This window comes from Lynx canadensis, chromosome E2 (assembly GCF_007474595.2).
Source record: "Lynx canadensis isolate LIC74 chromosome E2, mLynCan4.pri.v2, whole genome shotgun sequence".
Classification (NCBI taxonomy): Eukaryota; Metazoa; Chordata; class Mammalia; order Carnivora; family Felidae; genus Lynx; species Lynx canadensis.
Window position 1 is genome coordinate 36,123,246 of NC_044317.1, and position 27,715 is coordinate 36,150,960.

Here is a 27,715-nt window from a genome sequence, read left to right on the forward strand (position 1 = left end):
TAAAAGTCATTTACTTTTGAAAACAAATTAATAAATTTGAGTAGCTCACTTCTGTTCCTGCATAAACACCCTTCATTCTCTAGCAATATAGTACCCCTTCATGAATGTGTTGGGGATTGTCCCTCATCCTGAGTGTGCCCATGGGAACACAGGCTTGTCAGGTCAACTATGTATTGAGGGTGAGAGGGGGGCTTCATTTGCACTGGGGAAGAGGTGTTCTAATTTCTTTTTATTTGTTGACTTGTAGGTGATGAGTTTTTTAAGGTTTATTTTGAAGGAATTTAAATCAAGCAGAAGTCTTTAAATGTTCAAATAATAGTTCTTTCATTTATATGACTGGCATTGCCTGAAACTCAGTGATCTTCAGTAGTGAGCCAGCACAGTTTTGAAACATAGAAGCAAGGATTGATTGCTGGATGGTTCAAGGAAGAAGAAATGAGTTAGTGCATACTAAGGTGGAAGCTTCCAGAAAGTTACAAAATTTCAGTGACCTTCAGTACAATTTAGGTAAGGGCTTTCAAGTTTGGCGACACAGCATTTACAAGATGGCAGTAAGCATATTGTGAAGAGGAGGTGGAAAGATTTACCTAACAGAAGTGTAGGGTGTACTTTGGAGAGTTTTGGACCAAGAAGATGAGATTAGGGCAGACTAGGAGCCTTCATAAATATCAGAAACAGTTTGAACCCAATCCCATGAGAAGTGGAGAATGATAGGTTGTTGTTTAAAGGAGAGATGAAAAAACAACAACAATATTTTAAGTTTATTTACTTGTTAACCATGTGCAGGATGAATTGGTTTACAGAATGATCAGAGGTTACTTAGGAAATGGTTTTAAAAAATTTTAAATTCCTTTGTGGGTTAATAACTGCCCAGAGTCTACAATATTTAAACTCACACTTATGTTTTAAAAGATGGCCTTACGTTTTGGGATGAGCACTGGGTGTTGTATGGAAACCAATTTGTCAATAAATTTCATATATATAAAAAATAAATAAATAAATAAATAAATAATAAAACTTAAAAAAATAAATAAATAAAAGATGGCCTTAAGTTAGAACATTGAAAGGAAAGTTTTAAATGGACAAACAGAAACTTACCCTAGTGAGAAATTTTCCTACATACTGGATAGCAGCATGCTTGGAGTGGGAACAGAAAGATAAATATTATATACAAGAAATGACTTGCTTACAAATGATTTTTCTTGGAAAGAAATGTTTGAACTACAAAGGACTAGGGTTCCACTAAGTTAAAAAAAAAATCCCAATTCATTTCATTTTTCTTGATTAACAAATGCAGTGTTGTTTTCTATACTATTACAATTTAGAAACTTGTTTTTATTTTATTTATTTAGAATATCTTTCAAAGCATATGGAGCTTCTGGGTGGCTCAGTCAGTTAAGCATCCGATTCTTTGTTTCAGCTCAGGTCATAATCTCACGGGTTCACGGGTTCAAGCCCTGCTTTGGGCTCAGTGCTGACAGCACAGAGCCTGCATGGGATTCTTTCCCTCTCGCTCCCTGCCCCTCCCCCCTCAAAAAAACCCAAAAACCAAAAAGAATATTTTTCAAAGTATAAATAACTCTCCTTCATTCTTTACTTCCCCTGCTCCCTTGTTCCTTTCTCAGATGCAACCACTTTTAAAAACTTAAGCTATTTTTTTCTGGTGCTTATTTCCGTATTTTAAAATAAGCTTTTACACTGTAATCTCTTTAGTAATTATCTTTATCTCTTGGATTTTTGTTAGCATAGATGACGGTTTACCATCTTTAAATTATATCATCTCAATTATCATTATATCATATTTTTAGTTAAATCAGTAAACATTGTTTACATTTTGACCATGTAGATTCTGTGCACTTCAGAACCAAGAAGCATACAGTATTTCATTTCTTTTTTATTTTTTTTAATGTTTATTTGTTTTTGAGAGAGAGAGAGAGAGAGAGCACGAGCAGGGGAGGTGTAGACAGAGAGAGGGAGACACAGAATCCGAAGCAGGCTCCAGGCTCTGAGCTGTCAGCACAGAGCCCAACGTGCTCAAACTCATAGACCATAAGATCATGACCCAAGTCAAAGTCAGACGCCCAACCAGCTGAGCCACCCAGGCACCCCCGTATTTCATTTCTGTATCGTTTTTCCTCCTGCCGTAAATCGTTGCTTTTTAAAATCAATTGCAGGGGTGCCTGGTGGCTCAGTTGGTCGAGCTTCCGACTCTTGATTTCAGCTCAGCTCATTATCTCACTGTTCGTGGGTTGGAGGCCTGAGTTGGGCTGCATGCTGACAGGAGGAGCCTGCTTAGGCTTCTCTCTCTCCTTTTCTTTCTGCCCCTCTCCCGCTCATGTGCACACTCACACTCCTTTTTTCTCCCTCTCAAAATAAATAAACTTGAAAACAATCAATTGCATAGTTTTCTGTGTACATATCCTTAATTTCTTGGTAGATGTTGCATCATATCGGCCAAATATCTATTGTACATTTTGTTTTCCCCTTTGAGTCCTATACACTTCTGCCCAATCAGAGTTCATTTTTAAGCCTTCTGCAAGGTTAGTATTTGGAGACTTTCCCTTTGCTGTTCTTTGTTGGATCCCTCTTTCTTGGATCCTGTGCCATTTTATTCTTAGCTTCTTCATTTACTTCACTGGAATGCATCCTTTAGGAAATTCCTGAGATAGAATGTATGGTATGTTCAATGTCCCCCAATTTTTTTACTCTTAATAATTTCATTGGCCTATAGTCTTCTAGCTTCATGGGTTGCTATTTTAAAATCCAATGCTTTTCTTTCTTCTAATCCTTCTAATGTGACTTGTTTTATTTTTAATTTTGGAAGCTATTAGGGTCTCTCTATCCCTTTTGTTTTGGTATTTCATGATGTTGTACCTTGATATAGATTATTTTTTATTTATTATACTGGGTATTAAGTGGATCCCTTCAAACTAGAAGCTTCTATCCTTGGGGGCTTTTTGAAATGTTCTTATTTCTTTAGTAATTTATTTGTTCTATCAAGATTCTTATCACTTTGTTATTGGACTGCTGAGTCCAACCTTTATTCCTTCATTTTATCTGTGTTTTTGTCATTTCATTTTGTTTCCCTTTCTAGGAAGTGTTCTCACTTTTATTTTAAGCCTTCTATTGAATTTTTTATTTTAGCTGTCATATTTTTTATCTCCAAGAAGTTTTCTTTGTTCTCTTATTATCCTTTTGTAAGCAGGCTGTTTCTTTTTGTTTTATGGACATACGTTCTTCTCTTATGTTTTCAAGTGTAATTTGAAGTTTCTTTATTCATCTTACTATCTGTTTTGTTCAGATTCTTTATTGCTATTTTTTGGTTCTCTTTGATATTCATAGTTTTCTTCAAAAAGCAGGGGTATCATATTTAAGAGTAAGGCAATAAAGAGCTAATTGGAAAGTCTTTGCATGGTTGAACATGTCGCCTGTCTCTTGCCCTGTGGTCATGTTCCTGGCTGACTAGCAGTCCAGGAATAGGGTAGAGCTGGAGGAAGGGTCAAACTGTTCCTTCTGTAGACTTTCCATTAACCCCCTGTTTTTAGCTTATGGCTAAAACCTTACCCTCTGCTGTAATTTAACTCTCTAAAGCATGATTAATAAACTCTGTGGTCCTTGTCTTGCTAAGAGAGAGAGACAGAGAAGGGACCGTCACTCACAATACAGACTTTCAGTTTAACCTGTATTCAGCCTTCTGCATCACTCTTGTATTTCACAATTTCTGATGACTGCAAATTCTGAGCCTCTCAGGTGTTCTGGGCCAAAAGCTTTTCTTCTTAAGACTTTACCTTCAGACACTTTAGCTTACAGTTTCCTTGCCATTGTAAGTCCGTTATCAATATCTTCCTTCGTGATCTCTTTGTTTCTGAGGGGCTATACCTTTTTTGTTTTTAAAGTTCATTCCATATAATTTTAGTGGATTCTTTGAAAGAAGAAAAGATAAACACATGAGTTAATCTCATATATTTAAATGCTTCTACTTTGTATTTTTACAATCATAAAGAAGCTGGGTATTTATGGCAATAAAACCTTGATTAGGTTGGGGCGCCTGGGTGGCTCAGTCCGTTAAGCTTCCGACTTCAGCTCAGGTCATGATCTCATGGTTGGTGAGTTTGAGCCCCAGGTTGGGCTCTGTGCTGATAGATAGCTCAGAGCTTGGAGCCTGCTTCAGATTCTGTATCTCCCTCTCTGTCTGCCCCTACCCCGCTTGCACTCTGTCTCAAAAATAAGCAAACATTAAAAAACTTAAAAAGAAAAAGAAAAAAACCCATTGATTAGGTTAAATTTCCATCTAATCCTTTGTAATATATTTCTATCTATTCCAGAATATTTTTAGCCCCAAATTATGAATATATATAGACAGGTATTACTGCCAAGTATGTGTAGTATGTGTTATCGTGGATACATATGTACACATGCACATGAAGAGGCCTCCACAATTAGGTATAGTTTGCTACTGTATCTCATAGTAGCGTGTATGGTTGCTATATCATCATTTTTAAACACCAGGTATTTTTCATGGAAAAGTTAAAGTTTTATTGGAATTATTTGAGGAAATTGGCATTACCAAAATGATTTTATCATAATGAAAATCAATTTTAGAGACTGACACAATTTGAATTTCTAGCTACTAGTAGTTCGCTATTAGCTTTTAGGTTTAGCTACTTAATTGCTACAAACTTCAGTTTCCTAGTCCATTCAGTGAGAATGACAGTACCTATTTCAGGTTTGGAAACTTATCAATTAATAGCTATTAAGCATTGATGTAATGTGTGGGACACAGTAGGTAGATGCATCATGATAAATCTATAGTATTGTTTTTCTTCACCCTATTTAACCTTTTCAGTATTTTTCTCATTTTCATCTTAAATAAAATCTGATATATATATTTTTAGAACTTTGATGGTATTTTCAAAATAATTATATATTTGAAAACTTGCTGCCTTGCTATTTGCTCTAAATGGAATTAAATATAAATTGAACACAAGGCCTATTTTTTTGGTTGGGTTATTCAAACTGCGTTATGACAAGACATGCTTTACGTTTTCAATGTTAATATAAATAAATTCAGAATTACTTCATTATTAATAACGTAGTATTAGGTATATGTGTTTTGATAGTATATTGCCAGCTTTAGTAAAAAGAACTTATTTTCCATTGTGAATATAGAATATCTTTCAGAAATAAAATGATTAATTTTCACTGTAAAATTTAAATCTGCATTAAAATCCAAAATTAAATATTTCACAAATAATACCTTTTAACTGATAAAGTGACAGTGCTTTAACAATTGATTATGAGCTTCCATTTCTTTTTTTTTTTTTTTAAGTTTTTTTTAAAGTTTATTTATTTTTGAGAGAGAGACAGAGCACAAGCCGGGGAGGGACAGAGAGAGGGAGACACAGAATCTGAAGCAGGCTCCAGGCTCTGAGCTGTCAGCACAGAGCCTGATGCGAGGCTTAAACCCTTGAGCCGTGAGATCATGAACTGAGGTGAAGTCGGATGCTTAACCAACTGAGCCACCCAGGCACCCCGAGCCTCTATTTCTTACAAGCCAGCCAAATGCACTGGTGTCCTTGACAAAAGAACTAAGTAAAAGGACTATATTAAGCAGTGCATGAATGTAAAACTGTGCTTTTTTTTTTTAACTGTGCTTTCTTTTGAAATATTTTAGATTTTTTATTTAAGATAGCTCTACCTTCATCCTGAATTATTTTATAGACCAAGGAGGCTTACATACATGAAGGATAATAAGATATTAAAGATGAGAATAAAATTAATGTGAAACTTTAAATTTTGCATTGAAAATATTTGTATGTAGTAGAGATATAGAGATGTTGTCCTTTTCTATTATAGACTGACTAGATACCTTAAAATGTGTGTTTCTTATAGGAATCACAGTGCATTGATAACAAGTGTAGTCCCGGGGGATTATGATGGAGATTCACAAATGGATGTCCTCCTCACGTATCTTCCCAAAAATCATGCCAGCAGTGAATTGGGAGCTGTTATCTTCTGGGGACAAAATCAAACATTAGGTGAATTTGTTTTAAGAGTTCTTAATATGTGTCTTTGGATATTAAAGGAAGAATATGCCTTTTATTCTTAGGTAAATGTAACAAAAATATTGTTCTGAAATCAGTTCAGCAATGCAGTTCTTAAGAGTCAGTAATTGTAGGGGCATCTAGGTGGCTCAGTTGGTTGAGCATCCGACTTCAGCTCAGGTCATTTTCTCTCAGTTGTGAGTTCGAGCCCCACATCGGGCTCGCTACTGGTCTGCTTCTGATCCTCTGTCCCCCTTTCTCTCTGCCCCTCCTCTGCTCCCTCCCTCTCTCTCTTCAAAAATAAACATTTAAACTTAACAAAAAAAAAAAAATCAGTAATTGTAAAACTTTTTTAAAAGTCAATTTTTTTATTTTTCTTTTGTAACCCAGGACTAGTCTGGGGTTGAACAAACTCTGCTCTTGCTAGCTTAAAGAAGAGAGAGAATTATTAAAGGATTTTTATGGCCTATGGAATTATTGGGATGGCTAAAGAACACATTCTAGGTTGACCTTTCAGGAACGATCCCCAAAGCCTTCAAGGAAGGCTTTTTACTGTCAGAACATGGCCAATTACACAATAACTATTAGGATGACATTGTGTCTGCTGTGACCCTCACCAGCCAGATGGTTACCCTGCACCCTGCCTCTTGATACTCACAAATTCAATGATCAGACACTGAGGTAGAAATAGCAGAGACACAGCTTTCACTTCATTCCTAACTTCCAAAACTCAGAGTGTATCTGATTGTCAAGGCTTACATCTTATTCAGAATCTCAGATGCAAAGATACGTGAGAATAGCTATTTTGGTTTCTAGTCCCTCCCAGTACAGAAAAGCACAAAAAGGTTGTAGCGGAGATTGAGAGTCAGTCTACTATATCCACCCCTAAACTTTCAGAACTTATCTGAAAAACGAATTAATTATAAACTAAATAGATGACTTGTTCATGGGGCCAGTTTTCAGGGTGGGGTGGAAGGGATGCAGTTGTGTTTTTGGTAACATTTGAACTTAAGCAGTAGTTTCAATACTTCAAATTAATTCAGTCAATAAATATCTGAAGAAATAGTACCATGTGTAAAGCATTTTGTGTACATAAGCATGGATATTTTAGAATCAAGTAGTTTTGTGCATATTGCCAACTGCTAAATTTGTATTTAAAGAAAACTCACCTAAGATTTTTAGATTGCAGCCTCTAAAAAAAAGTTCTTGTAATGGTTTTAACTATAGAATGAACCCCGTTGGTGTCTGGGTGGCTCACTGCTGCCGTTGCAATGCCTGCTTGTGATTCTCTCTCTGCTCCTGCTCCACATATTCTCTCTCTCTCTCTCTCTCTCTCTCTCTCTCAAAATAAACTTAAAAAAAAGAATGAACCCCAGGATTTTGTCTTTACAAACTTGGATGTCTGTTAGATTTATAGTGTCTTGTTAATAGTAATTGTTGGAATTAATTAGAGATGAACGTTGAAAAGAATGCAGATATTTTACCCCAAGTGTAGATATCAAAAATCATAGGGGCTCCAGGGTGGCTCAGACAGTTAAGTGTCCAACTTCAGCTCAGGTCATGATCTCACAGTTCATGGGTTCAAGCCCTGCGTGCTGATGACTTGGAGACTGCAGCCTAGTTTGGATTCTTTGTGTCCCTCTCTCTCTGCCCCTCCCCCACTCATGCTCTGTCTCTGTCTCTCTCTCCTCTCTCTGTCTCAAAAATGAATAACATTTTTTATTAAAAAATTTAAAATAATAGAAAGTGCCTTATATATATATACATATATAATTTTTTTTTCTATACAGATCCTAACAATATGACTGTACTCAATAGGACTTTTCAAGATGAACCACTAATTATGGAGTAAGTATATGCTTGCTACCGTTTGAATGATTTTAAACTTAAAAACATAAAATTTCTCACATAAGAGACTATTTTGCTACATGGCATTGACACTAAATTCATTCTCCCTTTGAAGGTGATAGAGGCTGGTACTTGATTAAATGATATTTATCTGTCATGATGGAGGGAAAAGAAAAATGAAATTCAGTATTTTGGAAAGAGGAAGAATTTTGTGTTTTTGTTTTTGCTTCAGTAGCTTTGAATATCTTCATTATGGATCTGTGTTAATTATAGCCATGTCATTACTCAAAGAATTAAGGTAACTGTTTCAGGGTAAAACTATTAGTGCTTGATTGATAGATATGAATGGTATGGGATTTCTTCCAGAAATTTAGACAGATGTCTATATTAAGGAGAAACTTATCCTTTTTTAATTTATTAAAACAATTTTTTTAATGTTTTTTTTTTTTTAATGTTTTTTTTTTTTCAACGTTTATTTATTTTTGGGACAGAGAGAGACAGAGCATGAACGGGGGAGGGGCAGAGAGAGAGGGAGACACAGAATCGGAAACAGGCTCCAGGCTCCGAGCCATCAGCCCAGAGCCCGACGCAGGGCTCGAACTCACGGACCGCGAGATCGTGACCTGGCTGAAGTCGGACGCTTAACCGACTGCGCCACCCAGGCGCCCCTTAATGTTTGTTTTTGAGAGAGAGCTGAGTGGGGAAGTGCAGACAGAGGGAGACACAGAATCCAAAGCAGGCTCCAGGCTCTGAGCTGTCAGCACATAGCCTGACACAAGGCTCAAATTCAGGGACCGCAAGACCATGACCTGAGCCAAAGTCCGCCGTTCAACCAACTGAGCCACCCAGGCGCCCCAGCTTATCCTTTTTATAAAGCTCTTCCTTAGTGTTATTATTCCTCAAAGTACACTCATGTACCAGGATAAATGTAATCCAAATTCCTGTCAGAATTTTTGGTAATGACACAGAGATCACTTCGAGAGCTAAAGTAATGTACAGCCACATTCTTGTTTTCATTGTTGCCTTTCATACAGTTATTAAAATAATAATCATATACCAATAGGTCAGTGGCAATCAGAAGTCTGAACTATAAATCCATAAAGACCCTCAGCTTGATTTCATTTATAGTTGTGTATATTTTCATTGTTGTTGAAATAATCAATGGCCAGTATGAATTTTTATACCAGCTGGGAATTACTTTTGTGGGTTATTTCTCCTCAGCCCATCTAAACAGTTTGGGTCATGATTCTGAAACACGTACTGTTTTCTTACCACTCAAGAATAGGGTAGGTTATGCAGAAACTACAGACAACCCTAAGATTCCACAACAAAAGTTTATTTCTTACATCTTGTGTCTGTCCACTGTGGGTCAGTGGTAGGTTCTGCTCTGTGCCATCACTCAGGGTATATCAGAGGTCTCATTGCTACTACCAGCTTAAAGAGGGCTGGAGGTCCAGTAATAAATAACAAACACTTTGGCCTAGAAATAACACATGTCTGACACTTGCTGACATTTTATTGACTATAGCAGAAACTGGTGAGCATTATGATTTCTACCACACCTCCCAAAGGTTATTTTCCTTTTAAAGCTGGAACATGAGAATTTTATGAAATAGCTGCTTAATGTTTTTAATGTTTTCTTTTCAGCTTCAATGGTGATTTAATTCCTGATGTATTTGGTGTTACAAATGAATCCAGCCAGCCACAGATATTATTGGGAGGGTGAGTAAACATGATTATAACCATGTAATTAATTGTACTTATTGCTGCTACAGGAACTATGTGTCTATGTAAACTGATTGCTTTAACCATTAGGGAAAAACGTAGCTCATTGGAAATCCATGCTCTTAGAGATTTTTAAAAGGGCATTTGGTCGACATGTAAGCTTTCTCACACAGTTTTGGATTTGATCTGCAACTGCTCTCTTTGTAGAGCCAGCTTAATCCATTTATCCTTCTGGAAATTAGAGATACAAACTTTACAGGTCCCAATTTGAATGTTCATTCGTTGTTTTTTAGGAAAGATTTAATTTGAACAGAATGGATACCTGCCGTCTTGATTGGATTCTCCACATTAGTCATTTTATCTCTGAGCCTTTTACTGATAAGCCTGTTCCTTCTTCCTTTTATTTGTTCACTGAGCAATCAATAGTTGCCTAAGAATGTAAACACTCCTCTGAGCTCTGGAAATTTTTCCAAGTATACTTTATCCTTGACTGACATGTATGCTGGGATTCTCTCACTATCCTTGTGTGCCATTCTTTGGAAAATCTGTTTGGAATTTTGCAATTCAAAGATATAATTCCTCTAGACTTAAATAGAAGTGGCCTCTTAACATTTATAGCAAGATACTTTTCATGAGATACCTTCAGCTTGGTTAATTTTTTCTGTATCTGTTAAGCCAAAAATTTAGTTTAAGAATACAGAACACATTTACTTTTTTAACTTTCCAGTGAATGTGGAGAACTACCTTTATCATTCTGTCTTTCCCAAGTGTTTGGAAATCTAACAAATTTCCTTTCTGTGTTTTGGAAAAGTTGTATATTTTTATATGTACCTTTTGAATTGTGGTTGATAAGCCCATAGATGAGTAAACTGTCAAAATTTAAGGTATTATGAGAAGAAAATGTTACATTTCCTATCACTTTTTCTGAAGGTTTTCTTTTTAAATTTTTTTTTAACGTTTATTTATTTTTGAGACAGAGAGAGACAGAGCATGAACGGGGGAGGGTCAGAGAGAGAGGGGGAGACAGAATCTGAAACAGGCTCCAGGCTCTGAGCGGTCAGCACAGAGCCCAACGCGGGGCTCGAACTCATGGACCGCGAGATCATGACCTGAGCCAAAGTCGGACACTTAACCGACTGAGCCACCCAGGCGCCCCTTTCTGAAGGTTTTCAATGAAGAATATGGGTGTTTTGATGCTAGGGAGAATGACCTTTGAAGGACTTACTGTGAATCTTAAATGAGAAACCTGTTTTTTCCCCCAAACTTTGAATAAGTTAGAAGAGAGCCCTGCTCTAGAGACCAATTGGATGGAGATCTTGCTTGTTCTGTTGTGGCCCTGTCTAGGGGAACTGTGTGTGGGTGGGGTTGGAGGAAGGCACAGGCCACCCCTACCATGGCAAGCCCAGCTTATTTGCCTTGGGCTGGGACTATTCAGGAAGTTGTCTTTTTCATTTCCTCTCTTTAAAGGCATACCTGTGGGGGGCGCCTGGCTAGCTCAGTCAGAAGAGTGTGCAATTCCAGTGTTGTGAGTTTGAGCCCCACATAGGTATAGAGATTACTTAAATAAAAACTTAAAAACACAAGTAAATAAAGGCATACATGTGATTGAGAACATGATGGTAACTTCTGGCCTGCTTTGTTTCATGGTAATTTCTATTTTAGTCAAAGAAATACTTGGAATACCTTTAATATGTCATTTGATCTTTAGAAATTGAAAAATTTTTTTTTTAATTTTTTTTAATTTATTTATTTTTGAGACAGAGAGAGACAGAGTATGAACGGGAGAGGGTCAGAGAGAGAGGGAGACACAGAATCGGAAACAGGCTCCAGGCTCCGAGCAGTCAGCACAGAGCCCAACGCGGGGCTCGAACTCACATACCGTGAGATCGTGACCTGAGCCGAAGTTGGATGCTTAACCAACTGAGCCACCCAGGCGCCCCTAGAAATTGAAAATTTTTAACAGCTGTTGTTATTAATTCAGAAAGGAAAGCTAATAATGTGTATGGATTTTCCACTTAATCCACAAGAAAACTATTTAGAGTGTCATGTGATAGTGTCATAGCTTATTTACTTGTTCCGAATTCTGCATTCATTTTTTCTCTGTCGCTTCCTGAAAAACGATAGCTTTTAAAACTTATTCTGCCTGGAGAATTCACTTTCACTTTTATTCACTTTTATTTTTTAGACATTATATTCTGACATACTTTAGTACACTGGAGTAATATAGTAATATCCTGGTATTTTATGATATTTCTCATTTAAACTTTCATACAGATTAAACAATAATAGCTAACTGTGTTATAAGTAACAAGTTTGTATCCAAGATATTTTAATTCCAGTTTAGAAAATGAAATTATATAACTTGGCAGAAAAGAATTCCTGTCAGTAGCATTTTAGGATAACTATAGCCTGGCAATATCATGATTCAGATAACAGAAAGCTGAATATGTCCCTTTGGGAGCAAGCATTAATGTGTGACTAAAATAAGAAAATTATATTTAGGCCATACCACTTTTACAAATACAGACATATGTACAGGTACATAAGTGAAAAAGCCACAGCATTGACATTTGGGACTTTTCATGTGACCTCTGATTGGAAACCCAATCTTATTTATCAAGAAATCTAACCTAATTTTTGCAACTTAAATATTGTGTTTTATGGGCACAGTAGACCCAAGATTATCTTAAATTTAATTAAATTTTGCCAACACCTTAATTTTGTGGGAAATTTGCAATGATCTTTAAATAGAGTGCTAAATACTCCCATAGGATTGTGCTGAAAAGCCCACAGCTTGTAACCTGGTCCAGTTAGGAATAAGAATAGGAGATTGCCCACAAGTAAAATTAGCATTACTGATTTGGCTGGAGTAAAAGTACATATGGTCTGTCTAAGAAGACAGTGGTAATAGGCAAAAGAATCCCTTTTCATTGGCACAGTGGGGGCTATCTAACAGGGACAGGAAGGATGCTGAATCTACTGAGGTGCCAGAGATAACTGTGTTAAATGGTCAAAGGTGAGGTTTTGGTTTGTGTCTCAACCCCACTTTATAATGACTTGAAATAACGTAGTCATGTGTCATATTACTTAAAAATAACACCTACCCATTAAGTGTTATGATGGCTTTTGCAATGATGTGAGGTTATGATCACTGAGCATTTTCTATAAAAGGGAGTTTGAAACTGATGTTGCAAAAACATTCAGAATATTAAGTATTGAAGTGAAAACATTTGTACTTGTAATTTTAATCAAAGTCAAATGTAATATTAGTCTTTTCAAATTCTGTGACTCCTGTACTGAGTTCAAACACATTTCTGGGTCAGGCCCAAGTTGTATACTTGGGAATATTAATGTAGGTATGTGATAAATACTTTGCCATACTCTGTTTACTTCACAAGTGATTGCATAAAAATTTTGAATGAATATTAGTGGCACTGAAAGCAGCCATTTTTAACTGTTATGTAGATGAGTAATTTTCCTCCAATGCCAAAAAATATATATATTTTTTCTATTTAAATATAGTTAGCTGGTCTCAATCCAAGAGGTATAAATCCCTATTTTTCCATGTAATCTTTTCTCACTTTATACCAATTACTGACATATTTAATCCCCTTCATTTTTACTGCTGCTCCTTTTGTTGGCTTGCTGATGCATTATGGAAAATATTGCAAATAATTGTCTTTAATGAAATGAAATGATATTGTGTTACAAATCTATTTTTTGAAAAAATATGAAAGTTAAAGATTTATAACACAAAAGGAACCAAATGATCATCAAGGCAGCTTTTAACTTTGTAATTAGCATTAGTATTCATAATCTTGACAATAAAAGGTAGCTTGAGATGATTCATATTTTCAGATACGAAAATACTCTTATTCCCCAAGTAGCCTTCACCCCTTCTCACCTTATACACCGTTTATATTTGGAACATTGTTTTTGAATGGAATGTATTAGAACTTGAGAAATTAGTTTAATATTGGTATTTCCTTAGAATCAGTACAACAGTTTTCTAACTTTCCTCTTTTCCTAAAGAAGCTTTTTTATTGGAGATAAATTCATTTATTTTCCCACTGTTTCTCATCTAAATCTTTTTCCTTTCAAAATTAAGCCACAGAAATAGTGAAAAGCTTTATGAGATGACAGAATTTTATATGGTGTGATTATTTCAAATGGCATGTTACTTAAGGATCCCTAATGTTATTTTTCTGGAGTCCCACCAGGAACTTTTTGAAAGAGAGAAAGCAGGGGAGAAGGGGAGAGGGAGAGAGAGAAAGAATCTTAAGCAGGCTCCATGTTCAGCGCGGAGCCCAACATACGGCTGAAAATCACGACCTTGGGATCATGACCTGAGCCAAAATCAAGATTGGGGCTTTATTTTCAGAGACCTTTTCAGGGATCAAATGACCCACAATTCTCTGGTGATTAATGATACTGCTTTGTTTGAGGTATTGGTTGGCAGTATTGTATATAAATGAATTTTTGTTTGTAAATGTATGATTTAAGATGTTTTGGGGTTTGTTTCTTTTTTTATTATTTTTAATTTATATCCAAGTTAGTTAACATATAGTGTAGTGATTTCAGGAATAGAATTTAGTGATACATCACTTACCTGTAACACCCAGTGCCCAACCCAGCAAGTGTCCTCAATGCCCCTTGCCCATTTAGCCCATCCCCCCACCCACCACCCCTCCAGCAACCCTCAGTTTGTTCTCTGTATTTAAGAGTCTCTTACAGTTTTTCTTCCTCCCAGTTTTTGTTATTTTTGCTTCCCTCCCCTTATGTTCATCTCTTCTGTATCTTAAATTCCACATATGAATGAAGTCATAAGATATTTGCCTTTGACTTATTTCGCTTAGCATAATACACTCAAGTTCCATCTATGTTGTTTTAAAGGCAAGATTTCATTCTTTTTGATCACCAAGTAATATTCCATTATATATATACACATATATATAATGTCACGTTTCATATGCAAAATATATGCATTATGTGTATATGTGATCTATATATGTGTATATACATATATCACCTCTTCTTTATTCATCAATCAGTGAACATCTGGGCCCTTTCCATACTTTGGCTATTGTCAATAGTGCTGCTGTAAATATTGGGGTGCATGTGCCCCTTCAAAACAGCACTCCTGTATCCTTTGGATAAATACCTAGAAATGCAATTGCTGGTTCATAGAGTAGTTCTATTTTCAATTTTTTGAAGAGCCTCCACACTGTTTTCCAGAGTGGCTGCACCACTTTGCATTCCCACCAGCAGTGCAAAAGGGTTCCCCTTTCTCCTCATCCTCACCAAAATCTATTGTTGCCCAAGTTGTTAATTTTAGCTGTTCTGACAGGTGTGAGGTGGTATCTCATTGTGGTTTTGATTTGTATTTAACTGATGATGACTGTTGTTGAGCATCTTTTCATGTGTCTGTTAGTCATCTGGATGTCTTCTTTGGAAAAGTATTTGTTCATGTCTTTTGCCCATTTCTTCACTGGATAATTTTTTTATTAGGTATTGTGATAAGTTCTTCATAGATTTTGGATAGTAACTCTTTATCTAATATTTCATTTGTAAATATCTTCTCCCATTCCATCGGTGGCCTTTTAGTTTTGCTGATTGTTTCCTTTGCCCTACAGAAGCTTTTTATCTTGATTAGGTCCCAATAGTTCATTTTTTCTTTTGTTTCCCTTGTCTCCTGAGACATGTCAAGTAAGAAGTTGCTGCAGCTGAGGTCAAAGACATTGTTGCCTGTTTTTCCTCTAGGATTTTGATGGCTTCCTGGGTCACATTTAGTTCTTTTCAACCATTTTGAGTTTTTTTGTATGTATGGTGTAAGAAAGTGGTCCAGTTTCATTCTTCTGCATGTCACTGTTCAGTTTTCCCCACACCATTTGCTGGAGAGTCTGTCTTTTTTCCATTGGATATTCTTTCCTGCTTTGTCAAAGATTAAGTGTCCATACGTTTGTGGGTCCATTTCTGGGTTCTCTAATCTGTTCCATTGGTCTGTGTGTCTGTCTTTGTGCTAGTACCATACTGTCTTGATGATTACAACTTTGTAATATATCTTGAAATCTGGGATTGTGATGCCTCCAGCTTTGGTATTCTTTTTCAACATTACTTTGGCTATTTGGGGTCTTTTCTAGTTCCATACAAATGTTAGGATTGTATGTTCTAGCTCTGTGAAGAATGCTGGTGTTATTTTGATAGGGATTGCATTGGATGGGTAGATTGCTTTGGGAGCCTTGTAGAATGAGTTTGAAAGTTTTTCTTCCATTTCTATTTTTGGGAACATCTCCAAAAGAATAGGTGTTAACTCTTCTTTAAATGTTTGGTAGAATACCCCTGGAAAGCCATCCGGCCCTGGGCTGTTGTTTGTTGGGACATTTTTGATTACTGATTTAATCTCTTTACGGGTTATAATGGGTCTGTTCAGTTTTTCTCTTTCTTCCTATTACAGTTTTGGGAGTTTATATGTTTCTAGGAATTTGTCTATTTCTTCTATATTGCCCATTTTATTGGCATATATTTGCTCATAATGTTCCCTTATTATTGTTTGTATTTCTGCAGTGTTGTTTGTGATCTCTCGTCTTTCATTCATGATTTTATTTGGGTCCTTTCATTTTTCTTTTTGATCATTCTGGCCAGTTGTTTATCAATTTAATTTTTTCAAAGAATCGGCTCCTGTTCTGGTTTATTTATTTATTTATTTTTATTTTTATATCATTGAGTTCTGCTCCAATCTTTATTATTTCCCATCTTCTGCTGGTTTTGGGCTTTCTTTGCTGTTTTTTTCCATCTCTTTAAGGTGTAGTGATAGATTGTATATTTGAAACCTTTCTTCCTTCTTTAAGAACGCCTGGATTGCTATATACTTCCCTCTTATGACTACCTTTGCTACATCCCAGAGTTTTTGGGCTGTCTTGTTTTCATTTTCATTGGCTTCCATGTACTTTTTAATTTCCTCTTTAATTTCTTGGTTAACCCATTCATTCTTTAGTAGGATGTTCTTTAATCTCCCAAGTATTCATGGTCTTTCCAAATTTTTTCTTGTGGTTGATTTTGAGTTTCATAGTGTTGTGGTCTGAAAATATGCAAGGTATGATTTTGATCTTTTTGTACTTGTCAAGGGCTGATTTGTGTCCCAGTATGTGATCTATTCTGGAGAATATTCCATGTGCATTCGAGAAGAATGTGTATTCTGTTGCTTTAGGATGAAATGTTATGAATGTACCTGTTAAGTCCATCTGGTCCAGTGTATCATTGAAAGCCATTGTTTCCTTGTTGATTTTCTCCTTAGATTATCCATCCTTTGCTGTAAGTGGGATATTGAAGTCCTCTACTATTACATTATTATTATCAGTGGGTCTATTTATGCTTGTGATTTAAGATATTATTCTTAAGGTTTACTCACTTTGCTTTCAGTTAAATCTTACAATTTTTAGATATGTATTTGTAGTAATCATTCAGAAAGATAATCAACTTCTTTTGAGAAAGCATAGTTTTATAGTTTCTGTGCAAATTTTGATAGTAACAAGTCATTATGAATACTGATGATATTTTTAAATGTCTTGGCTTCAGCCTCTTTCCATTAGTATACATCAAAGTTTTGTTTCCTTCTTTGAGGGTAAACTATTTTTATATTTCATTATTTCTTGCATATGTATTGAAAAAAGTCCACTTTAAAACAAGCATAGAATACACTAAACTGTATACTTAAAAATGATTGAGATGCTAAATTTGATGTCATGTACAATTCACATAGTAAAAAAAATTGGAAAAAGAAAAACATAGAGAAACTGTGGATACACAGACTTTGAGTAAGATTAGTAATACTATTCTAATTTAGTGTAAAATGAGTCAAAATAGTTTATTTCTGAAAATACAGGTTAAATCTCTTTCATTAGATTTCTATTACACTTTTAAAAAATGTATTTGCTATTCAAAATGCCCTACAAATACATGATTTTTACCAGTATGCAGGCCTAGGCTCTAAGCTGTAGTTCCTGAGTTCCACAATGGTCCTGAGCCACTTCAGCTGTGCAGGCCTATGCTTCTCTTCAGACTTCCTATCCTGTTGTTGTATCTCCCTGCTCTAGGAACTATAACAACTTGGCATGTCTCCTAGATATAATATTATGATGCATACTGTATGGAGGTAGGAATACTGGGACAAAATAAGAATATGGCTGAAAAAAATCTCCATATTTTCTCCTATGGACATGTTATTTCTGTGAGGTCCTTAAGATTTACCTGGTCCATCCCACACCTTTGAGTTCTAACACAGACCCAGCATGTGTGAATGGCTCATCACATGTTGCCAGGGTAACTTTGTTCTCCAGTGATGCTTCTTGATCCACCTTCCCTAGATTCTGCTCCTCACTGTGCCCCTCCAGGAGAGGCATACCATGGGGTTTCACAGCTTATCTGAGACTTGGGGCTTGGGGTTGGATGAGCAAGGAAGAGAAAAAAGAAAACCTTAAACAGGCCTTTTGGTAACTCTGGGCTTGGCACTTTACCTCACTTGTCTTATATTTTTTTCTCACAGCAGATAATTTGTGAGGCTAAAGAGGCTCTTTCAGGGAGGCTGCTTAAAGAGGCTAATTCAGAGGTGAAGTGACCATTACAAGCTTAGAATATAAAAATAAGTGGTAGATCTGGGATTTGAATCTTGGTCTTCCAAATTCTAAAGCCTGTACTCTTGCCTTTATTTCTGTACAGCCATTACCATTGCTGTAGTCACAGAGGGCCTTTGGTGGTGCTCCTACATGGCTGGCTTGGACTTCCTCATAGCATAGTGTCTGTTTTCTAAGAAGGAGCATTCCGAGAGGTGTAGGTAAAAGCAATAGATCTCTTCCAGATCCAGTCCTAGAAGTTAAACAGCATCACTTGTGCTGCATTCTATTAGTCAAAATAGATCAAGGAACTAGCTAAGATTCAAGGGGATTGGAGGATTATAGACTACCTGTATATGTGGGCATGGCAGAATTGAAATAATGTGATCATCTTTAGAAATACAACATAGTAGTCTGTGTGTATTTACTTTACCATAAGTGAAGACCTACCAACAAACATGCAAACAAATCATTTAAGTAAATCACTTTCTAGATCCTCAGGTTCAAAGGTACTCTTACCCAAAATTGATGTGCCTGAGAATGTACCTGTTTTCATTATAAGTTTCTCCTCCTTCATATGAGAATGCCATATTCCTTACCCTTCCTAAATTTTACTGATGCATTTCCTGGAGAGTAAAAACCCATAGGGCACCAAACACAGCTATACTAAACTGTTTCCTGTATTTCTGTTTCATGATACCTATGTCACTTAAGATGAAGCTTGGCTGCAGAAGGGAACATTTTGATCGACAGTGAGATATTCTGAATTCAGATGTGGTAGTATAGGGTTGTGGGAGTAATGACAGTTTTTGTTTTAATGACTTTGCCTCTTCCATTCCATGGCTATTGTCAAAAATCTGTTACTGTTGAGAGAGCCCTGGGAGAGCAAAGCAAAAAGCATCCATAATAAATACTGAATTCCACAAAGCAGACCTTTCAGCTTTTCTTAGTACTCTGTCCCTAGGATACAACATTAACTGGAAGAAAGGTAGTTTCATCCCAATGTAGTTTTAGATGATGACAGTGATTATGTTATATGTGACTGGAATGTTCTCTTGGACTACCAAATGTATGGATAAAACTTATATAATTTCCTTCATATTTGGTATGCATTTTTCTGTCATGTAGCTGAAACCTATTTTATCAAATCATATCAAGAAAATTCCATTTAAAGTCAAGCATCTCATTATGTCTTTTTGGGATGTTTATTATTTTCTTTCTCTTAATAAAAATTAAATTTACATGCTGGCTCCTGAGCCAGGTAATTTTTTGCAGTATATACCTTTCTCATTTATTAAAGTCATAGGAAACATTTCTTCTATCGAAAGAAATGAGAAAAAACAGTGTTGTTTCTCATTTTTATACTCAATTTTTTTTATTTTTTTATATTCAACTTTTATTGAATTATTCCAGACCAGAGGTCAATATTCATGCACATTTAATGAAGAACTAACTTCTTTTACCATGCTTCTTGTATTATAAATTATTTTAGCTATATTGCATTGCTGTGTTAATTGAAAAACAGCGTGTTGCCTTACTGCCTTGTTTTTATTACCTATTTTATAAAAATAGGTCAGTTTTATAAGAACTATATTATTTTAATCTTGACTGCTTATACTTTTCTCAGCTTTTTAATCATATTCCTTGAAAGATGTGTTAACACACACACACACATATGTGTGTATATATATATATTTTTTTTTTTAAAGGGGGGGGGTACAGTGAGAGAAAGAGGGAGAATGGGAGAAATCCAAGAGGGTCAGAGAGAGAAAGAGAGAGGGAAAGGGAAAGGGACGCGGGACTCACCTGACATGGCACTTGTGCTCACCCAACTTGGGCTCGAGTTCACCCGACACGGGCTCAAACTCACAAACCATGAGGTCATGACCTGAACCGAAGTCAAATGCTTAAGTGATGAACCACTCAGATGCCCCATATGTATTTGAATTGAAAAACTGAAGTCAGACTCTGATGGAAAATGACATTCATTTGGCAGTGAGAACTGGCTTTGCTGATTGGATTATACGGCAGACATTCTCCATAAATAGAATGAATTAATTCAGCAGTTCTAATTTGTTTTTTACTTTTATTATGGAAAATTTTAAAGGTATGCAAGGTACAGAGAATGGGACAATTAATTTGCTTATAATGTACCTGTCAGGCAGTTACACTTATTTATCAACACTTGGTCTGTCTTTTTTCTTTCACATCTTCCCCTCATTTCTCTCTTCTAACCCACAGCCAAGATATTTTTAATCTATAAATATTTCAATATCTATTTATAAAGTATGTCTAATATTTTAAAAATATATAGTCTCAATATTTTTACCATACCTAAATAAGAATCATCTTTGGGGAGATGTTTTAAAACTTTATGAACGAGATTTCTTAGCATTTATATCTATAAAGATGAAGAGTAGGAATAGACTTTATACTGACTACTGTCTCATTCTAGTAACGTCATGTTATTATAAGGATGAATAATGTATTTTAAAGTCCTGGTCATCTCTTCAAAAAATGCATTTCTAATAAAATTTTACATTTTGTTTAATAAATTATCAAACTATATAATAGGTGTTTTCATCAGTTGTACACTAATAGTTAAAATAATTCAACTGCAAAGAGATCTCTTTTAATACTTGGATATATAAACAAAACCAACTTAAATACCAATTTTAATTTGTTTATCAATTTGTAGACATACATTTCTTCATAGATGTATGATAGATATAATGACCACTAAAATTGCTTCAGATATGAAAACATTTTGGTTCATGATAAAGTTCTCTAAGAGATGGAATAGAATTACAAAGTCAAGGATAAAGGGAAAGATGTATAATTAAAGAAGACCTCATTCTCATATATTTTTTTTAAGTCTACTATAGTTAACACACAGTGTTTTATTAGTTTCAAGTATATAATATAATGATTCGACAATTCTATATTCAGAGCTCATCAAGATAATTGTAATCAGGGTGCCTAGGTGGCTCAGTGGGTTAAGCATCCGACTTCGGCTCAAGTCATGATCTTGCGGTTCATGGGTTTGAGCCCCACTTCGGGCTCTATGCTGACAGCTCAGAGCCTGGAGCCTGCTTCAGATTCTGTGTCTTACTCTCTCTCTCTGCCCCTCCCTCACTCGGGCTCTGTCTCTCTCTCTCTCTCTCTCTCTCTCTCTCTCTCAAAAATAAACATTTAAAAAAAATGTAATCTCTTTTCACCTGTTTTACCCATCCTCCATCCCCCTCTGGTAACCATCAGTTTATTTTTTATGTTTAAGACTCTGGATTTTTTAATTTATTCTTTCCTTTTTTCTTTGGTTTGTTTCTTAAATTCCACATGTAACTGAAATCATGTATTTGTCTTTCTCTGACTGACTTAATTTTGTTTAGTATTACACTCTAGTTTCATCCATGTTGTTGCAGTAGGCAAGATTTCATTCTTTTTTAAGGCTGAATAATACTCTATTATATAAATATACCACATCTTTATCCATTCATCTATCAATGGGCACACTGGCTGCTTCCATAATTTCACCATTATAAATAATTCTGCAACAAATCTGGGGGTGTCTATATCTTTTCAAATTAGTGGTTTTGTATTCTTTGAGTAAATACCCACTAGTGCGATTACGGGTAGTTCTATTTAAATTTTTTGAGGAACCTCCATACTCTTTTCCATAGTGGCTGCACCTGTTGCATTCTTAGCAACAGTACACAATGGTTCCTTTTTCTCCACATTTTTGTCAATACTTCTGTGAAAAATGCTGTTGGTATTTTCATAGGGATTGCCTGAAGTGCGTAGGTTGCTTTGGGTAGTATGGACTTTATAATCATATTGGTCCTTCCAATCCATTAACATGAACTATCTTTTATTTGTGTTGTCTTTAATTTCTTTCATCATGTTTTATAGTTTTCAGAGTACAGGTCTTTCATGTCCTTGATTAAGTTTTTTCCTAGGTATTTTATTATTTTTGGTGCAATTGTAATTTGGATTGTTTTCCTAATTTCCCAATTTATCTTTCTGCTGCTCCATTATTAGTATATAGACATGCAACAGATTTCTGTGTATTGATTTTGTATCCTGTGACCTTACTGAGTTGATTTATCAATTCTAGTCTAGGCATTTTTTTCTATGTATGGTATCACGTCATTTGCAAATAGAGAAAGTTTTACTTCTTCCCTACTGATTTGGATGCCTTTTATTCATAAACATAGTCTGATTGCTGTGGCTAGGACTACTATTGCTATGTTGAATAAAAGTGGTGAACAGCTTGTCCTGTTCCTCATCTTAGGGGAAAAGCTGTCAATTTTTCACCATTGAATAGGATGTTAGCTGTGGGTTTTTCATATATGGCCTTTATTATGTTAAAGTATGTTCCCTCTAAACCTACTCAGTTGAGGTTTTTTATCATGAATAAATGTACCTTGTCAAATGCTTTTTCCACAGCTATTGAAATGATCATATAGTTTTTATCCTTTCTCTTATTGTGATATTGCCAATGTTGAACCCCTCTTGCATCCCACACTTGATTGTGGTAGATGATTTTTTTAATATGTTCTTGGGTTCAGTTTGCTAATATTTTGTTGAAGATGTTTGCATCTGTGTTCATCAGAGAATATTGATCTGTAGTTCTCTCACTCATTTTAAGTTTTTATTTAAATTCCAGTTAGTTACCATAAAGTATAATATTAATTTTAGGTATACAATATAGTGATTCAATGATTCCATACATCACCCAGTGCTCATCACAAGTGCACTCCTTATTCCCCATCATCTGTTTAACCCATCCCCTCACCCAGCTCCCTTCTGGTGACCATCAGTTTGTTCTGTGTACTTAAGAGTCTGTTTCTTGGTTTGCCTCCTTCTCTTTTTTTTTTCCCCTTTGCTTTTTTGTTGTTTCTTAAATGCCACATCTGAGTGAAATCATATGGTACTTGTCTTTCTCTGACTTACTTCACTTAGCCTAATACTCTCTAGCTCCATCCATATTATTTCAAATGACAAGATTCTGTTCTTTTTATGGGTAATATTCTATTGTATATACATACCACATCTTTATCCATTCATCAGTTGATAGACATTTGGGCTGTTCCCATAATTTGCTATTGTACATAATGCTACTATACATGGGGATGTATGTATCCCTTTGAATTAATATTTGTATATACTTTGGGTAAATAGCTAGTAGTGCAACTGCTGGATCATGGGGTAGTTGTATTTTTAACTTTTTGAGGAACTTCCATAGTGTTTTCCCAAGATGCACTGGCTTGCATTCCCACCAACAGTGCAAGAGGGTCCCCCTTTTTCCACATCTTTGCCAACACCTGTTGTTTCTTGTGTTGTTGATTTTGCCATTCTGACAGGTTTGAGGTGATATCTCATTGTAGCTTTGATTTTATTTCCCTGGTAATCAGTGATGTAGAGCACTTTTTCATGTGTATGTTGTTGGAAATATGTGTACTCATGTCTTTTGTCCATTTTTAGTTGGATTATTATTTTTTGAGTATTGAGTTGTATAAATTCTGTATATATTTTGGATAGTAACCGTTTAACAAATATGTCATTTGCAAATATCTTCTCCCATTCCATAGGCATGTTGGTTTTGTTGATTGTTTCCTTCACTGTGTAGAAGCTTTTTATTTTGATGAAGTCCCAGTAGTTTACTTTTGCTTTTGCTTCCCTTGACTCAGGAGATGTATCTAGAAAGAAGTTTGTATGGCTGATATCAAAGAAGTTATCTCTAGGATTTTTATAGTTTCAGGTTTCACATTTAGGTCTTTAATCCTTTGAATTTATTTTTGTGTATGGTGTAAGTAAGTGGTCCAGTTTCATTCTTTTGCATGTTGCTTTCCAGTTTTCCTAACATCATTTGTTGAAGAGACTTGGATATTCCTTTTTGCTTTGGTGAAGATTAATTGACCATATAGTTGTGGGTTCATTTCTGTGTTTTTTTCTTCTCTTCTACTGACCTGTGTCTGTTTTTGTGCCAGTACAGACTGTTTTGATTACCACAGCTTTGTAATATAACTTGAAGTGCAGAATTGTGATGCCTCCTCCAGCTTTGCTTTTGCTTTGGTTATTTAGGGTCTTTTGTGGTTCCATACAAATTTTAGGATTGTTTGCTCTAGCTCTGTGAAAAATGTTGTTGCTATTTTGATAGGGATTACATTAAATGTGTAGATTGTTCTGGGTAGTATAGACATTTTAACAGTATTTGTTCTTCTGATCCATAAGCATAGAATGTCTCTTTTCATTTCTTTGTGTTACCTTCAGTTTCTTTCATGAATGTTGTGTAGACAGTACAGGTCTTTAACTCTTTGTGTAGGTTTATTCCTAGGTATCTTAGGGTTTTTGGTGCTGTTGTAAATGGGATAGATTCATTCATTTCTCTTTCTGCTGCTTCATTATTGGTATGTAGAAATGCAAAGATTTCTGTGATTTTGTATCCTGCAACTTTACTGAATTTGTGTTACAGTTCTGGCAGTTTTTTGGTGGAGTTTTTTGGTGGATTTTTTCATGTATTGTCTTGACTCAATTTGCTTGTATTTTATTGAGAATTTTTGCATCTGTGTTCATCAGGAATATTGGCTTTTTAAATTATTTTTAACATTTATTTATTATTGAGAGACAGAGAAAGACAGAGGATGAACAGGGGAGGGGCAGAGAGAGAAGGAGACACAGAATCCGAAGCAGGCTTCAGGCTCCAAGCTGTCAGGACAGAGCCCGATGCGGGGCTCAAACTCATGAACCTTGAGATCATGACCTGAGCCAAAGTCAGACGTTTAACCGACTGAACCACCCAGGCGCCCCTCACCCTATGTCTTTTGATTGGAGTGTCAAGTCCACTTACATTCAAAGTAATTATTGATAGTTATGTACTTAGTTGCCATTTTATTCCTTGTTTTATGGTTGTTTTTGTAGTTATCTCCTTTCCTCTCTTGCTCTTTTCTCTCATGGCTAGTTGGCTTTCTTTAGTGGTATGCTTAGATTCCTTTCCCTTTATTTTTTGTAAATCTTTTTTCTGGTTTTTGATTTGTGGTTACCATTTGCTTTGTATGTAACATCTTCTGCATATAGCAGTCTATATTAAGCTGGTGCTCACTTAAGTTTGAACCATTGTTTGCTCCTCGCCCCCCCCACCCCCACATTTTAGGTATGTGGTAAAGTATGCTTTGCTTCCTTTTATTTTGTGAATCCTTTGACTGATTTTTACAATATACTTATTTTTCTGCTTTTGTGCTTCCTACTTTTCTTGCTATTACTTATATTCTATCCTTTCTATTCAAAGAGTCCCCTTAAAGATTTCTTGTGGGGCTGGTTTAATGGTCATGAATTCCTTAACTTTGAGAAACTTTTTATCTGTCCTTCTATCCTGAATGGTAGTCTTGTTGCATTCTTGGCTGAAGATTTTTCCATTCAGTACTTTGAATATATCATGCCATTCCCTGTGACCTGCAAAGTTTCTGTTGAAAAAATGAGCTGATAGCTTTATGGGGTTTCCTCTGTAACTGTTTTCTTTTTCTCGTTCTGCTTTTAAAATTCTCCCTAACTACTTTTTGTCATTTTAATATTATGTCATGGTGTGGACCTCTTTGGGTTTGTTTGTTGGGAGATCTCTGTGCCTTCTGAGTCTGAATATGTTTTCTTCCCCCACATTTGGGAAGTTTTCAGCTATTTATTCAGATAAAATTTCTGCCCCCTATTCTCTCTTTTCTTCTTCTGGGATCCCTATAATGGGAATGTTAGTACATTTGATGGTTGTTGCTGAGTTCCCTAAGTCTATTCTCATTTTCTATTATCTTTTTCCCTCTCTCCTGTTCAGTTTGCTTGCTTTCCATTACTCAGTCCTCCAAGTTGCTGATCTGGTCTTCTGCTTCCTCTACTCTACTATTGATTACTTCTAGTATATTTTTAATTTCAGTTATTGAGTCTGATTGGTTCTTTTTCATGGTTTCTGTCTCTTTGTTTAGGTTCTCATTGAGGTCCTACACTCTTAAACCCAATGAGTATCTTTATGATCATTAGTTTAAATTCTCTATCAGTCATATTACTTATCTCTGTTTTGCTTAGGTGTCTTGCTGTGATTTGTCCTGTTCTTTCATTCAGGGCACATTCCTCTCTCTTCTCATTTTGCCTAAATCTCCAGTCTGTTTCTATATGTTAGCAAAGTTAGCTACATCTCTTGCTCTTGAAAGTTGTGTCCTTACGAGGAAGAGGTCATGTAGTGTCCCCTGTTCACCAGAACCTAGCACTTCAGGAATTTCTCCTATTTGTGTTGCCTTTGCCCTGCTTTTGTGGCTGAGCCACTTTTGCCTTCAGTCCAGGCAATGGCTCTGTTGGTCTGTTGTGGGCAGTGTTTGGTCCCTGTGTTACTAGTTTAGTCAGACCAGGCATTTGTCAGAGGTGCAGTAACACCAAACTGCAGGATCCCATCCCTGTGTCCTGAAGCTTTGATTGGTGGGCTGGGACTGCACACAGACCAGCTGTCTGTCTCCAGCCCACTGCTGGGTCCCTAATCTGACTGGTGTGTGTGGGATTATCTTTCCCCCTTTCTGAGGCAGAAGTTACTTTGGAGTTGTTCTGACTTTGGGCAGGACTGCTTGCACACTACCAGGCCTTTGGTTGTTTTGGATGTGCACTGGCCAAGAGAGTATCTGAGGGTGTGGATCTGCAAAGTGTGTTGGAGTAGGACCTGAAGTTTTTGAGAGGTTTGCAGTTAGGTCCTTGGCAGGAGGGAAGCTGCAGTCACCAGTACTGAGGCCACCTGGTTTGGAGGGAACAGATCCACAAAGTATGTGGGGGCAGGTGTGCAGTGTTAGCAAGGTTTGTGTGGGTCCTCTGGGAGAAGGGACCTGTGGGAGCAGGACTCGTGGTATAAGCAAATTAGATCGAGAGTGTTGGCACTGCACCAGTCCCCGCAGGTGGACATGTATTTATGCTGGGAAGTAGGAGAGGGAAATGGCACCTGCCATCCTCTTTGTTCCCAGAGAAGTCTCCCACAGAGGCCTGCCCCTCCAGCACACACTCTGAAATTAGTATAAACAAATTTCCCTTCTATATGACCCTGGCATTTTTCAAACTGCTGCTTCTGTGTTGTATCTCCTCAGGCTGTTTATTGTGCCGTGTTTTTAAGGGCAGTGACTCAGTTTTCTCTTGCCTTCCCAGCTCCCCCAGAGTAGAGACTCTAATTTTTGAGGTTTCAAGTTTTAATCCTGCTGGTTGTAAGAACTCATGAAATTTGGCCCTTCTAGTTTTCAAAGCCAAATGTTAGGGAGATTCTTCTTCTCTGTGGGAACTTCCTGTTGTGAGAGTCTGTTTGTCTCCCTACAGTATCTCTCCCTCCTGTGAACAGTCCTGTGGGTCCTTTTGGCTCCCCACAGTGTCTCTGCATTTCCTATCTTCTTAGATGTGGCCACTTCTCTATATTTAGTTTTGGAGTTCTGCCAATCTTTGGATTGTTTCCTGGGTTATTTACACTAATGTGAGTGT

The 27,715-nt window shown here is 36.3% G+C and overlaps 1 protein-coding gene across 3 annotated transcripts in view; it reads left to right on the plus strand.

Moving 5' to 3' along the window:
* The window catches only part of ITFG1 (integrin alpha FG-GAP repeat containing 1), a 336,603-nt gene that overhangs the window by 2,394 nt on the left and 306,494 nt on the right, over positions 1-27,715 (plus strand). For all 3 annotated transcript variants that reach the window (XM_032591243.1, XM_030298124.1, XM_030298123.1), the window contains exons 3-5: positions 5,893-6,038; positions 7,835-7,892; positions 9,540-9,614. In XM_032591243.1, the coding sequence (XP_032447134.1) occupies positions 5,951-6,038; positions 7,835-7,892; positions 9,540-9,614 (221 nt within the window). In that variant the 5' untranslated portion in view covers positions 5,893-5,950. The remainder of the gene's footprint in view (positions 1-5,892; positions 6,039-7,834; positions 7,893-9,539; positions 9,615-27,715) is intronic.